This window comes from Marmota marmota, unplaced genomic scaffold, assembly GCF_001458135.2.
Source record: "Marmota marmota marmota unplaced genomic scaffold, marMar, whole genome shotgun sequence".
In the NCBI taxonomy this organism is placed as follows: domain Eukaryota; kingdom Metazoa; phylum Chordata; class Mammalia; order Rodentia; family Sciuridae; genus Marmota; species Marmota marmota.
In genome coordinates, this window is record NW_025999853.1 from 1,443,157 (window position 1) to 1,456,459 (window position 13,303).

The following is a 13,303-nucleotide window of genomic DNA, read 5'->3' on the forward strand; positions in this document are numbered from 1 at the left end:
TCCCTCCCTTCCTCCCTCACTCCCCCTTTCTTTCTCCCGTGCTGGGGACGGAACACAGAGCTAGGCGCACATTTCTCCTGCGGAGCTACAGCCCTCCCCCATCTCTCTCTGAGCCTGGGCAGGTAAGTTCATGTTTACTGTGCGCACCTCGGCGAGTCCCCAGAAGACGCCATCTCCTGGATGTGGGGTGCTTGACATTTGAGTTGTGTCAGCATCTTTTACTGCATAACAAGTCACCCCCCCCACGTGGCGGCTTCCAATGACAGCGTCAATGACCTCACAGTCCTGTGGGCCTCGGCGGGTCATGGCTGCCGTCAGGTGCTGTGGGCTCCTGAATCCATTTCTTAATTTTACATCTTTTGGCATCTGGAGAGGATGAGATCTTCAGCACTGTGATGCTTTGGAGCCTGTGGCTTGACACTCTTCCCTCACATGTCACCACAGCGGGAGGGGACCCGGGGCTCTGGCAACACTGAACCCCGCAGCCGGTTGATCATGCTCCGCTCTCCACGTAGCTAAGTTTCTGCCACTTCAAAGGGCTCGTCTTCCTCTGAGCTCCAATAACATGTCCTCGTTCCCCTCTGCGCCCTCCCTGGCAGGGCGGCGTCCTCCCAGGCCAGACTTCTGCCCGTTGTTGACTATTTAAGGAGAGGGGCCTTTGCCCTCCTGCTCTCAGTACCCTGCAAGGCTCTGCCTGCGCTTGGTCCCCAGCCACCCCACATTTGCAGGCGTTTGTTGCACAACACCCAGCTCCTGGCACCAACGCGTATTTGCCGTCTCCTGCTGTGAACAAATGGCCTCAGCTCGCTCACGGGTTCTGTGGTCAGGACCCTGGTGGGGACCCGAGGGGTCCTCTGGCTCAGGGTCTGCCGTCTGGGCTGTGTTCTCATCCAGGGACCCACTCCCAGGGCACTCAGGTGGCTGGACTTGCTCCCCTCTTGAGGACTGTGGACGAAGGGCCTATCTTCCTCATGAGGGTCAGTCAGAGGCCACCCTCAGTCCTTGCCACGCGGGCCCCTTAAAACACAGCAGCTGCCGCCCGCAGAGCGATGGAACCAAGAGAGATGCCACCCACCTAACCTGGAGGTGACCTCCCAATGCTTCTGTCATGTCCTTTTGATCAGAGCAAGTCACCAGGTCCAACCCACACCCAAGGGGAGGGGACAACACCGTGTGAGAACACCAGGTAGGAATCACTGGAAGTCGTATCGGAAGCTGTGCCATCACTGAATAAAAATTAGGATATTTCGTGGTGCGGCACTTGGAGCCCAGGGCCCCAGGCAGGCTGGACAAGCCCCCTACCACCTGAGCTGCAGCCCCCGCCCCGTCATAATTATGAAAATTCAAAATTAATAGGGTGTTTTGCTTGGCAGTTTTTCAAGTGAATAAAATTGATCTGGTTCCTACCTGCTTCGAGCTTACCAGCAAACCAGTGTGCTGGGTGACTTTCACAGGTCTCTCTGCCTCTCTGGGCCTTACTCCTCCAAGATGCCGGGCAGCGCCAGCTGTTGGTTCATTCACACTGTGGCAAACCCCCGAGAGTGATAAGAGGATGTAGATAAGGAAATGGGAGAAGGATGGAAGCCCGCCCTCAGGGAGGAGTCCCGGGTGGTTCCCGCTCTGCCCTTCCAGGCTGGCTGGGCGCTTCCCTTCCCTCCCCCTGAAGGCTCCCTGGTAAAAGGGGTCAAATCCCGTCTGCAGGGGACGTCGTTCCTGGGTGGCGACTGGGTGATGTGCGCCGAAGCCAGGGGACTGCTTGGGCTCCGGGGGGGAGGGGTGCAGGGAGTGAGGAGCTGGGGTCCCGAGGCTCGGTGACAAAGGCCCTGAGGCCCTGCTGCTTCTGGGTCCAGGGCTCCCTACAGAGGGCAGAGCCTGCAGGGGCCCGGGGGGTGGCCCTGTGCCAGGCAAATGGGTGGCTCCGGGGACCCTGGGGACTAGGTGAGCCGGGGAGGAGCCACCGGGGCTCTGCAGCCGTGTGGCCGGGCTCTGCTAGGACCCTGTTGATGGACACTGTCATCTGAGACGCTGAACGTCTGCTTTGTCTACAGGACTGACCTTGGGTTACCTGTCCCAGAGCAAGAGTCCATGGAGCTAGGCCCCCGAACAGGTAAGACGGGGCGCAGGGACACGCGAGGGCGCATCCAGGGCTTCGAGGGGCTCCCTGGGGGTGGCCGGGAACTATCCCCACTTCAGGTCCCTCGTCTCAGGCACTCAGGGCAGGGAGAACGCAGTGAGGGACCTAGCTGCCCTGGGTGGGGGACGGGGCAGGCCCCAGGCTTGGGTAGCACGGGGGCGGGGATAGCACAGCAGTCAGAGTCCCTGAGAGGGAGACGGAGCCCCAGGGAAGCTTCGGCAGCCTTTTCTGCAAAGCTGACCTGGAGCAGGCTGGACACCCAGCAGTGGGGCGGTGTCCAGGCCCCGGGATGGCCCTGTGCCAGGCAGTTGGGTGGCCACCGTCTGCAGGGGGCCCGGGCTCTGGGCTGTTTCCTTAACAGCGAGTTACAAAGCGCAGCGCAGAACCTGATCTCATTTATAAACAAAAGGAGGGCAGAACCAGCCTCTTTCAAGAGGCCTGCAGGACCCTTCTAGAATGTTTAGAGGGACGTCCCCAAGTGTGTAGCCTGGGCTGAGGATGGGGCGGCCGTGGGGGCCCGGCCTCCAGTTTGTGGAGTGGGAAGGAAAGAGGGACCATCCTTGGGGCTTGGACTCAGGGTTGCGGTCCAGCCGGTTCCTAGGGGCCCCGGGACTGCCCGTCACTAAGGGAGAGCAGTGGGGGTTAGACCGTGAGCCGGGCCCCGGGTTGGCCGGGGGAGCTCGGTGTCCAGATGAGAGCAAATGGGCGTCTCGGCCTGGACGAGGGTGGCGCCTCTCGAGCCCCCTTAGCGTTGGCGCGCCCACTCTCCCCTGATCACCCTGTGCCTGCTGCGATGGCCAGGGCACTCCCCCCGGGGGTCTCCGTGACCCTCCCCTTCTCTAGCAGGGGACAGCCGACTGCCCCCTGTAGGCGGAAGCGCAGCCTCCTGAGAGAGACACACTGTGTGCCGGTGCTGCTGGCCTGCTGCTCGGGTGGGTGTCGGGGGGACTTGGCTGCATTTGGAGGAAAGGTGGGATTTTGACTTAGAAAAGCAGGGACTCTCCTTCCAGGGAGTGGGACGTTATAGGGCTTCTGGGGACGGTAGGGGAGCCGCTCCTGGCTGGTCTGGAGCCAGGGCGAGGGCAGGGAGCTGCTGGCCCTNGGGGTGGCTGGGGACCAAGCGCAGGCAGAGCCTTGCAGGGTACTGAGAGCAGGAGGGCAAAGGCCCCTCTCCTTCCTCCCCCTCCCTCTCCCGGGTTTCTGGGCTCTGCCCCCCTCCCTGCCTCTGCCCCGCCCTGCCCCCCTCTTCCTGCTCTGTCCCTCTGTTCCCTCCTGTCCCTCTGTCTCTCCGCCCTTCAGGAGCAACCACTTTGGCCCACCTGAACAACAAGGAGGCCCAGCAGGACGCAGTCCCCTGGGGCGCTGCCTGCAACTCCCTGGACCCCTCCAAGTTCAAGTACCAGGTCCCCCTCTCCCCGGGGAGCACCCAAGGCAGCTCCCTGGAGTGTGGCCACCCGGAGATCCCTCCTCCGCCTCCGAGCGCGGCCAGCCGGGACCCTCTGTGTATGGACCCACCGCCGAGGGCCCTGAGAGGGGGCACAGAGGGGGCTCAGCCGAATGAAGGCCCCAAATCCAGGACCCAGGAGCACAGGGGGGCGCCCGTGAGCCGGAAGAGCAGTGCCATTCCTGAGAACATCCGCCACAAGTTCGGGAGCAAAGTGGTGGACCAGCTGGTTTCTGAGGAGCAGGTGTCCAAGCAGGGGACAGGAGGAGGAGGTGGGGGAGGGCTACTGGTGGGGACTCACAGTGAGGGTACAGAGGAACCTGCTTCTGAGTACAGTCCCCGCGGCAGCAGATTAGAAGGCAGTGTTTAGTGAGCACCTGCTACGTGCCAGGTGCTGGGCTCGGTTCAAACTCCCCACAGTGACAACTCATTTCATCCTTCCAACGACCCTGGGGGAGGTGCTATTATTACCCCTTCCCGGTTGTGTGGAACAAGGACCCAGTCTGTGATGGCAGGTTCTGGAGCCCTGGCTCTGGATGACATTGCAATGATGAGCCTTTTGTTTGAAACTGGATGTTTTCAACTTGAACGAGTCTCCTAGAGACGGAGCATCCAGCGGACAGGCACTTACTGGGGGTGAAAAGACCTAGGTTTGAATCCAGCTTCTGCCCTTGAATGCTGAGTGACTTTGGGTAACTTACTTTGCCTCTCTGGGCTTCAGTCTCGACTTCGGTACCGTGAAGCCCTCAGACTAGGTCAGGGTGACAAACTCACGGCCTGCATGCCCCACGCTCCCAGCCTGCCTTCATGGCAGACATGACCAGTGGCTGCCGGCACTCTTGCCGCCGACGTACCCTTCTAGGCAGCCACTACTGAAGCTTGAGATGACTTCTGCCTTCCGCTGCTGGTCAGGGGCTACCGTCCCTCCTGCGCTGGCTTTGAGGCATATTTTTGAAGCCATTTGACCCTCATCGCACCTCCAGGCCAGGCGGGAGTCACCGCTTCCATTTTTAACCGAGGGTAAAGCCAGAGCTCAGCGGGGTGAGGATCTGCTTGGGGGTCCCACTGTGCTCACAAAGACTGCAAGTCAGGCCCTACCCATTTGTCACCTGGAGGCCAGCAACTCGGCCCATCAGACAATCTGGGAGATTGCCATCTCCCACCTTCTGTGCCACTTGGAGGGACGTGTTGCTGTTTGAGTTGACTGTCACTGCATCACACTGCCCCTCTCAGCCTGGGGAAGGTGTCACTTCTCTCTCTAGCCTCCATGGTCCTGGGCTTGAATCAGGGCATCTGGTGTCCCTGCCCAGCTGTAAGTGTCCTTGAGCCAGCTGAAAGCTGCTCCCAAGACCCCTCCCCATGATTTGCAAGTAGAGACACGGAGGCCCCTAGAGGAGCAGGACTGGCCAGAGTCAGCAGCTGCCCCAGGCAGACCTGGCCTCCCTGCCTCCTAGGCCTGAGCTCAACTCCTGGGCCTCGGTTTACCCCTGGCACCAGGGAGGAGTTGGCCTGGGTGGACGCTGAGGACTTTGACCTGTGACTGCTCAATCACAGTGGCAAGCTGGGTCTCTGGGGCTCCCTAGCTGTGTGCGCTGGGCAGGTCTGGCCTCCTAGGGTCAGTTTCCCCATTTATAAGAGGGCAAAAGTAGTGTAACCCCATGAAGACGCTTCCTGAGGCTGCACATAGTAGGTGCTCAATGCGGGGAGTTGGGGTCCTGCCATTCCTGATGCCCCCTCCCTGGTCTATTTGGCTCCCGGCCCTGGGGGTTGGTGGGGGGCTGCAGGCTGAGGGGGATCAGAGGGAGGAGGAGTTAGGAGGGAGCTGGGGGTCGTTGCCATCCCTGGTCTCTGCTCCCTGCCCCCTGTCAGGCTCAAGGGGTCATCAGTGAAGTCTTGGAGGGCCAGAGGAGGGCAAGCTCGTGGCCCAGCAGGACCAAGAGCTCTTCGGAAATCTCCTCCATCTTTTCAGACTACTATGACCTGGGCTACAACATGCGCTCAAACTTATTTCAAGGTCAGACCAAATGGCATGGGCAGGGCTTGTGGTCCCCAGGGGGCGGGGCAGGGGAGCTCTGGGGCTTCCACCCCCCCCGTGGGGCCAAAGAGCCCAAGGTGCACCCCACGGCGCCCACTCCAGACTCCGAGGGCTTCCTCCATGCCAGGCCTGGGGCGCTGGGAGCATCCTGTCCCCTGGCCAGCCTGTGCCCATGCAGCTGCCCCGTTGCCAGACGCCCCTCCTCGAACCTCCAGACACCCCTGATTTCTTAATCTGCCAGTCGGAAGCCCGCCATCCCTGGCCCGGGCACCTTTGGTTACAGTGACAACACGAGGTTTCTTGGGTTCAAAGCTCAGCTCTGCCACTCACTAGTGGGCCGTGGCCTCAGGCAGGATCCTCGCCCTCTCTGGGCCTCAGCTGCCTCCCCAGTGCCGTGAGTTGGTAAGGGCAGTGTGGCCCTCAGCAGGGTGGGCAGGACTGCATGAAGACTCGAAGGCGCGTGGAGAGCGCCCGGTGGAGCTAGAGCCTGGGGTGGCCCCACCTGGGGGGGACAGAAGGGTGCCCTGGAGGCCGGGCCATTTACAAAGGGCTCTCTTGGAGCCATGGAGTCCTGTGTGGCCAAGGGGGGGGGGACACAGCAGCTCCATTCCCAGGAAGGATGGAGACCCCTTGCTCAAGACCTCTGGGTGGTCTGAAGGGAGTTCACGTCCAGGGTGTTCTTCGGCCTCCAAAGATCCCCCTGGGCCAGTCACCTCCCTGGCCATTCCCGAGGGTTCCCTGGGTGTGCAGAAGGGCGTCCGCAGCCAGCAGGCAGGGGCTTCTCTCGGTCCCCACTCTCCAGCCTAGTGTCTTGACAGAAGGTCTGCTCTTTCTGGCCCTTGGCCCTCCCCCTTCCTCCAGCGGCCAGGACGCCCGGAACCTGGCAGACCTCCCCTCCCTGGCGCGGGTCCCTGTCACCGGAGGAACCAGACACCCATGGGAAGCCTTTCTGGGTTTTTCTTTGAGCTTGGAGAAGGGGTGGTGCTGGGAGAGGGGAGCAGGGACACGGCGCAGATTGGCCTCCCTCTGCCCCCCGGGGTCCTGCCCTCCCTTCTCTCTTGGCCAGTTGTAAACTTACAATGTTTACCTATGTGTAAAAGAACCAGCCTTTAAAACACCTGTGTCCCCATCACCCAGCCTGGCAGTGGGCACTGAGCCAAGGGTGCGCTGGAAGCCGCTTGGAACAGCTTGCACCAGCTCACAAGGGCCGATTGTGCCACTTCCCTGAACTGATTGGCATAGAGACGCTGCCCGAAGTTGGCCCACGAGCCCCGTTTACACCCCGGAAATCGGCAAATGCTGTGCCCGGGCTTCGCCCTGCGGCACGTTGTGTCTGCGCCCCGTCTACACAGCCTCTTGGGGCTGCCCCCCGGGGCTGGTCATGGCACTTGCTGCCCAAGGTGGGTGAGGCTCCCAGGCTGTCAGGAGGCAGCGGGAGAAGTCAGAGAGGCAGCAGGCTAGATCATGAAGGCCCTGGAAGATAGGACGCTGTGATGGTTTGGATCTGGAATGTTCCCCAAAGACTCACATGTTGAAGGTTGGTCCCCAGAGCAGCTATAGTGACAGGGAAGTGATGGGATCACGAGGACTCTGACCTCATCTGCAAATTAATTCAATGATGGATTCATAATTTAAATGGACTCTCTAAGAAAGTGGTGGAAATTGTAGGAAGTGTGACCCAGTTGAAGTGAGTATGTGTCTCTGGGGACTGTATCCTGTCCCTGGCCTCTCCTCTCTCTCCCTGCTTCCTGGCTGTCATGAGATGCTCCTTCATGCCTCCCTTCTGCCATTAAGTTCTGTCCTCCTGTGCCCACAGTAACAGAGATGGCTGTCTACAGACTGAAGCCATGAGCCAAAGTAAATATTTTCCTCCTTTAAAGTTGTTTTTCTCGAGTACTTTGTCACAGTGACGGAAAGCTGACTACCACAGAAGCCACGCTAGGTTTTAGCAGGGTGATGGGCTAGTGTGATGTAGTAAGAGGATCACTCCTGTTGCTGGGCTGTGAATAGACATAAGGGAGAGGTAGGGCAGAAACAGGGACACTGGTGAAGAGAGGGGATTGCTAGATCCCAGATGGGACAGGGGACCGTGGCTTGGTGTGTCGGGCAGCTTCCTGTTACCGTAACACCTACCTGAAAAAAATCCACTTATAAAGAGAAATGGTTTATTTTGGCTCAGAGTTTTGGTGTTTCTGGTTTATGATTGATGGGTCCCGTTGCTTTGGGCCTGTGGAGAGGCAGCTCTGAAGGCAGGAGCGGTGGAGGAAGCTGCTCAGCTCGCAGCAGGGAGCATCACAAGAGGAAGAGGGCAGCCAGGGTCCCACACCCACCAATCTAAGACCTCCTACAGGCCCCACCGCTTGGCATTTCCACCACCTGCCCAGAGCCCCAAGCTGGGTACTAAGCTCCTACACAGGGGCCCCTGGAGCGCGTGACAGATCCAAACTACAGCCCTCGGTCTGGGAGCCAGGCTGGGGCACTGCACAAATCTGGAGGGCGCTCTGTGCTCTAGGGGTGCTCAGGAAGGTGTGGGGAAGCATCCCGTGGAGGACTCTGGGTGAATATGCTAAGAGTGGGTGTGGGGCGTGAGGGAGGGATCAAGGTTGATCTCCAGCTGTTGGTCTTGAACAGCTGGAGGGGTTTCTGGCTGCCCCGGGGCACACAGAGACACAGGGACAGTGGGAGAAATCCTGTCCTGTGCTGAGTCGCGGAGATCATCCCTCCTAGACTCTTCTAAACCACTTCTCGGTTTGCTTTTCTCATTTAAGTCCTTAATCCGCCTGGAGTTGATTTCTGCCTTGGTGTGAAGTGGGGATTCGTTTTTAATCCCTTCTTTCTGCGGATTCCTCTTACAGAAGAGTTTCTCGGTTCCTCTTACAGAAGAGTTCCGCCTTGCCCCAGTGACCTGCAGAGGGGCTTTTGTCATCTGTCAAGTTTCCACATGAGTGTGGATGGGTTTCCAGCCCTCCCTCTGTCCAGGGGTCTGATAGTACACTCTCAATTCCCAGGTGTTGGGTGGAGTCCGACATCTGCTCACCTGTTACCTCCTGCACCCCCCACTGCCACCAGCGGCCCGTGGCCTGCGTTCCTCTTGCGCAAGCATTTCAGAATCAGCTTGTTTTTTTTTTTTTTTTTTTTGTGGTGCTGGGGGATTTGAACCCAGGGCCTCACACATGCCAGCAAGCACTTTCGCGCTGAGCCACATCCCCAGCCCCTGGCTGGGATTTTGATTGGAAGTGTATTGAATCTCCAGTTCAATTTAGGGGGTGGGTTGTCAGCTTTAGGATAATAAAATTTCCAATTTATAAATGTGGTTGGTATACAACTCCACTAATTTAAAATTCTCTTCAATATCAATACCATTTTGTAATTTTTTTTCTTTTTTTAAAATTTTGGTGATGGAGCTGGGGATTGAACCCAGGGCCCTGTACATGCAAGGCAAACACTCTACCAACTGAGCTACATCCCCAGCCCTCTGGTAATTTTTTCCTATTAAAGATTGTGCAGTTTTTTATTAGATTTCTTTAGGAAAATCTCTCTTATTTTCATTAAAAATTGTTTTCCATTTACTAGAAATGGTGTCTTTTTAAAAACTGGATGTTCTGGGGCTGGGGATAGAGCTCAGTGGTGGAGTGCGTGCTTACCATGTCTGACAGCATCAAAAAGAAATAGTCACGTTTTCTCACTTTGCGGTTTTTATTTTTGTATATTAATCTTACATCCAGAAGCATGCTCAGCTCACCTATTGGTTCCAGTAACCGTTGGTAATTCTCTGGGGCTTCTTTGGGGTCGTGAGAACGGCTACCTTTAGGGGCCACATGCAGTTCTGCCGGGCCCCGCTCTCAGTACTTGACAGTTTCATTTTTACAAGAATCCTGGGTGTAAATGCTGCAATTCCCCCCCCTTTTTTTTTTTCAGATACGAAAAAAAGAAAATTAGAGGCATAGAACAATTTAAAAACTTGCTTAAGGTCACAGGAAACTGGTGTTTGAGAGCCCAGGCTGTGCCCCGAGCCAAGTTCTCTCTCCCTTTCTACCTGTTTCCGCCTTTCTAAAGTATGACTGCAGCAGCAGCAGCTGCCCGCAGAGTTTTTAAGATAAAATGTCAATAATCGTATCATGCTTAGATCTACTAATAAGGCACGTCCGAGCGGTGATGTGGTTAAGGAACCACAGAAGAAGGACAGAGAAGGTGGACGGCCACTCTGGTGCGGGGCTGGCTGGGGCTGACCTTTTCCCGGCTGCGGTTTGAGCCCCCAGGACACAGGGTGGGTGGGTGGGGCCCTAAGGTGGCCTGGTGTGTTTCTGTTCCTGCCATCTTGTCTGATGTCAGGGGCCTGGAGCCCAGCGTTCCTTCCTGGGTGTTTTTGTGGGGTCCACAGAGCCCCCACTGAGACCATGCTGTGCATTCTGAGGGCCAGGGATCCACCATCCTGCCAGCACCCCCCCTGGCTTCCTGATGATTCAGGTTTGGGGGTGTCCTCTGCAGCACGTCTCCTCTTGGTACCCATCAGCCCTCTGAAGGCCTGGGGTCGGGGCTCTGGGATGGTCCTCTCTCCACTGCCCGCACCCGGTCTCCAGAAACATCCGTGCACCCTGCAGTGTGAGGCACGGCTGGCCATGGCTGGTCAAAGCCTTGGTGGCCCCCGAGCCCTTGTCTATAGACAGCCTCCCGAATCGGCCTCACAAGCCCCCACTAATCAGACTTGAGGTGAAAGGGGGAGGTGGTCACCACCTCCACCTGGGCAGGCGCGACTCAGAGCCTTGAATACCGCGGAACCCTCTCCGGTTATCTTGGCCGGATGGTTTTCCGGTATCTGGCCATCTGACGGCACCTGTCAGACACCTGCTGTCAAGTCCCACCCGAGGAGCGGGTTTCTGGGTGGCTTTGATCTGTGACCGTGGACAGGACTGAAGGAAGGCTTCAGCCCAAACTTAGCATTCTGTTACATAAGCACGTCCAGTCAGAGACACCAAACTCTAAAGATGGCTTTAAATACGGCTTCCAGCTCCACGGGACACCTGCAAGGGACACAGCCCGGGACGGCTCCCGTCCTTTGAAATGGTTGAGGGGTGCTTATAGGCCGACTGGCGGTCACCTTTGTAGATGACCTGCATGTGCCTGGAATGACCTCCTGAGTCCAGGGTTCTGCGTTTGCTGATAGAATAGAGCAGGCTTGTCACTCACTCTGCCCTGATTTTGTCACGCCTTGTAAATACTCTGTGCTTGATCTCGTAATTACTGAGAGAGCTCTTTGCACTCTCCCTCTGCGATGGCAGATCTGCCTATTTTTCCTGGTAGCTCTGTTGATTTTCCTCTATTTGGAGATTATTTCAGTGCAGCAAGTTTAGAATTATGGCGTCACTTTATTGAATTGCAACTTTTTTTTTTTTTTAATATCTCGCAGGCTGTTGCCTGATGGTCTATTTTGTCTGCTACAAATAGAGCTGGACCAGATGAGTTTTGCTTAGTATTTGGTTGCTGGATCTCTCTCCATCCCCCGGTTCATCTTCTCATTGTGTGCTTTAAGAAAAGTGCTCCTTAGGTAGCATGTATCTGGAAGATGTTTTCTCCTCTAGTCCGATGAACTGTTGTTTGACCAATGGGCATATCCATTTATATTTATTCTACTTGCTGATAGATTTGGATCTATTTCCATGACCTTATTTTGTGTTTTCTTTTGATTTTTTGGATTTCCTTGAATTTTCTTTTCCTCTCAATCCTGCACGTATGTACTTGGGGCTGGGCCTTCACCTAGGGCCTCCACCCTAGGGCCTCCACCCTAGGGCCTCGCGCATGCTCAACACCTGCTTGACCCCCGAGCCCTCTCGGTCACTTTGTGTCCTTTGCTGCTCTTCCTGTTCCTGTAGTGGTTACCTTTGAGATTTTTATGGGCATGGCTAGTAACTTCTAAAGTTAATCAAGGTATTTAGGTTTTCACGAACACTACAAGGACCATCGAAGGCTTTAGCTTTACCCTCCCACTCCTTCCTCAGTCTGGAGGTTGGTATGTTCCAGAATTTTCCACGTGAGCAGCATAGCTTAAGCTGTGGGGCTGAAGCACAGGGTCTGGGTTGGGATCCTAGACCTTTCACATACCAACTGTGTGGCTTGAGACGAGTTACTTAACCTTTCTGTGCTTCAGTGACCTCAGCAGTAGAATGAGGATAGTAATCATAATTACTTCTTAGGTGGGTGAGAGGATTCAATAAGCAAGTTCATATGAAGGCCCTAGAACTGTTCTTAGCACTTGGTAAATTTTCAAAAATGTCTATTGGCCCAGAGGTGTGGCTCAGTGGTGGAGCCATAGAACACTTGCCCTGTACGCATGAGGCCCTGGTTCCCTGCCCAGTACTGGGGGAAAAAAGGGTAGAGAATGGGGTATTTTGGGGCTAACATTCTGCCACTGAGCTGTCCCTCCATCCTCTGTTTCTGGTCACTTAAGTCCTTGCTATCTTTGGGGATTTGGTCCTCTGATAGATGTTTCTGCCAACTTGTGACCATGGTACCTACCTCCTTGGGCATGCTTTAATTTTATGTATTGAGATGAATTTTCTAAAATACAGGTATTAAGCAGCACCTGTCGGATGCTCTGATGAATGCCCAATCATTTAACCTTTCCAACTTTGCCAGAGAATGTTACTCCCTGGTGTAGATGAAGACACTGAGGCGCTGAGAGCGCGACCCTTGTCCACAGATAGTAGAGCTGGGGTTTGAACCCCGACCTGCTCTGCGCTGAGCCCCTCCCTGCACTCCTTCATGGCCACAACCCAGCTCAGCAGTGGAAACCGAGGCCCAGCCTCCCGGCTGTGGACACTGAGGTGTTCTTCGTGGTATCCCACAGGGCCCCCCCAGGAGACCAAGAGTCTCATGAAGGCCTCCTACACGCCAGAGGTGATTGAGAAATCGGTGCGAGACATAGGCCACTGGCACGGCAGGAGGACGGACGACCTGGGTAGGTGGGGAGCTGGGGAGGGATGGGAGCTGGGCCTGAGGTCTGGAGAGAAACCAGAGCAGGAACAAGAGCCCTGGGTGGACCTGGAGGGGCTAGGGGTCACCCCTGGGGCCTGGGCCCTCCGGAGGCTGCTGGTGACCTGTGCCTGCTTCTCTCTCCTCTCTGTAGGACGGTGGCACCAGAAAAATGCTATGAACATGAACTTGCAGAAAGCGCTGGAAGAGAAATACGGAGAAAAGAGCAAAGCCAAGAACTTGAAGTTCTAGAGAGGCAGGAGGGCGGGTCCTGCTGGTGCTAATAAAGGAAGGCACAGATCTGAGCCGGCTCCTCGCGCGGCGCCCTGGGGTCCCACAGCGTCCCTGGACCTCCACCCTGCACACGTCCGCCTCTCACAGTCCCTGTGATCCCAGGACTGGGAGGAGAGTTGGGTGGGACTGTCTGAAGCCCAGTGTGCCCGCTGCTCACCCACCCAGGTCCTGGTGGGCACACTGGGCACGTGCTCCCGTCCCGGGACCTGGTTTGCTGTGCTCCAGTTGATTACCCGCCGTGTGCAGCAGGGCAGGCTCCGCAGCCCGCCTCCTTTCTGCTCCGGGTGGCATCTGTCGTGAAGGTGACCTGGGCTCCCACAGGCCTGCTGTGTGAGCTGCAGTGACTTCTGGGGCTAGGGAGGGGACCCCAGCTGGGGCAGGCTGGCCTGGCTGGCCCTCCCCGGGGCCTCTCTCTGAGGCTGTCTTG

General features: G+C 56.9%; 1 protein-coding gene, 1 long non-coding RNA gene and 1 other non-coding gene across 11 annotated transcripts in view; 1 reads left to right on the forward strand and 2 right to left on the reverse strand.

Moving 5' to 3' along the window:
• LOC125616511 overlaps positions 1-1,649 on the reverse strand; it is a 10,164-nt gene extending 8,515 nt beyond the window's left edge. Inside the window, exon 1 of the long non-coding RNA XR_007347140.1 lies at positions 1,408-1,649. This is a non-coding gene — a long non-coding RNA (uncharacterized LOC125616511). The remainder of the gene's footprint in view (positions 1-1,407) is intronic.
• Tex33 (testis expressed 33) overlaps positions 1-12,887 on the forward strand; it is a 21,797-nt gene extending 8,910 nt beyond the window's left edge. For 3 of the 9 annotated variants that reach the window (XM_048801885.1, XM_015482745.2, XM_015482743.2), the window contains 5 exons: positions 2,049-2,107; positions 3,434-3,822; positions 5,448-5,592; positions 12,458-12,568; positions 12,737-12,887. In XM_048801885.1, coding sequence (XP_048657842.1) covers positions 2,086-2,107; positions 3,434-3,822; positions 5,448-5,592; positions 12,458-12,568; positions 12,737-12,834 — 765 coding nt within the window. In that variant the 5' untranslated portion in view covers positions 2,049-2,085 and the 3' untranslated portion in view covers positions 12,835-12,887. The other 6 variants (XM_048801871.1, XM_048801882.1, XM_048801884.1 and 3 more) reach the window with 6 other exon arrangements.
• On the reverse strand, positions 9,010-9,082 carry Trnaa-ugc. The gene has a single exon. It is a non-coding gene; the product is annotated as a tRNA-Ala (tRNA).
• Positions 12,888-13,303: the final 416 nt, after the last annotated feature.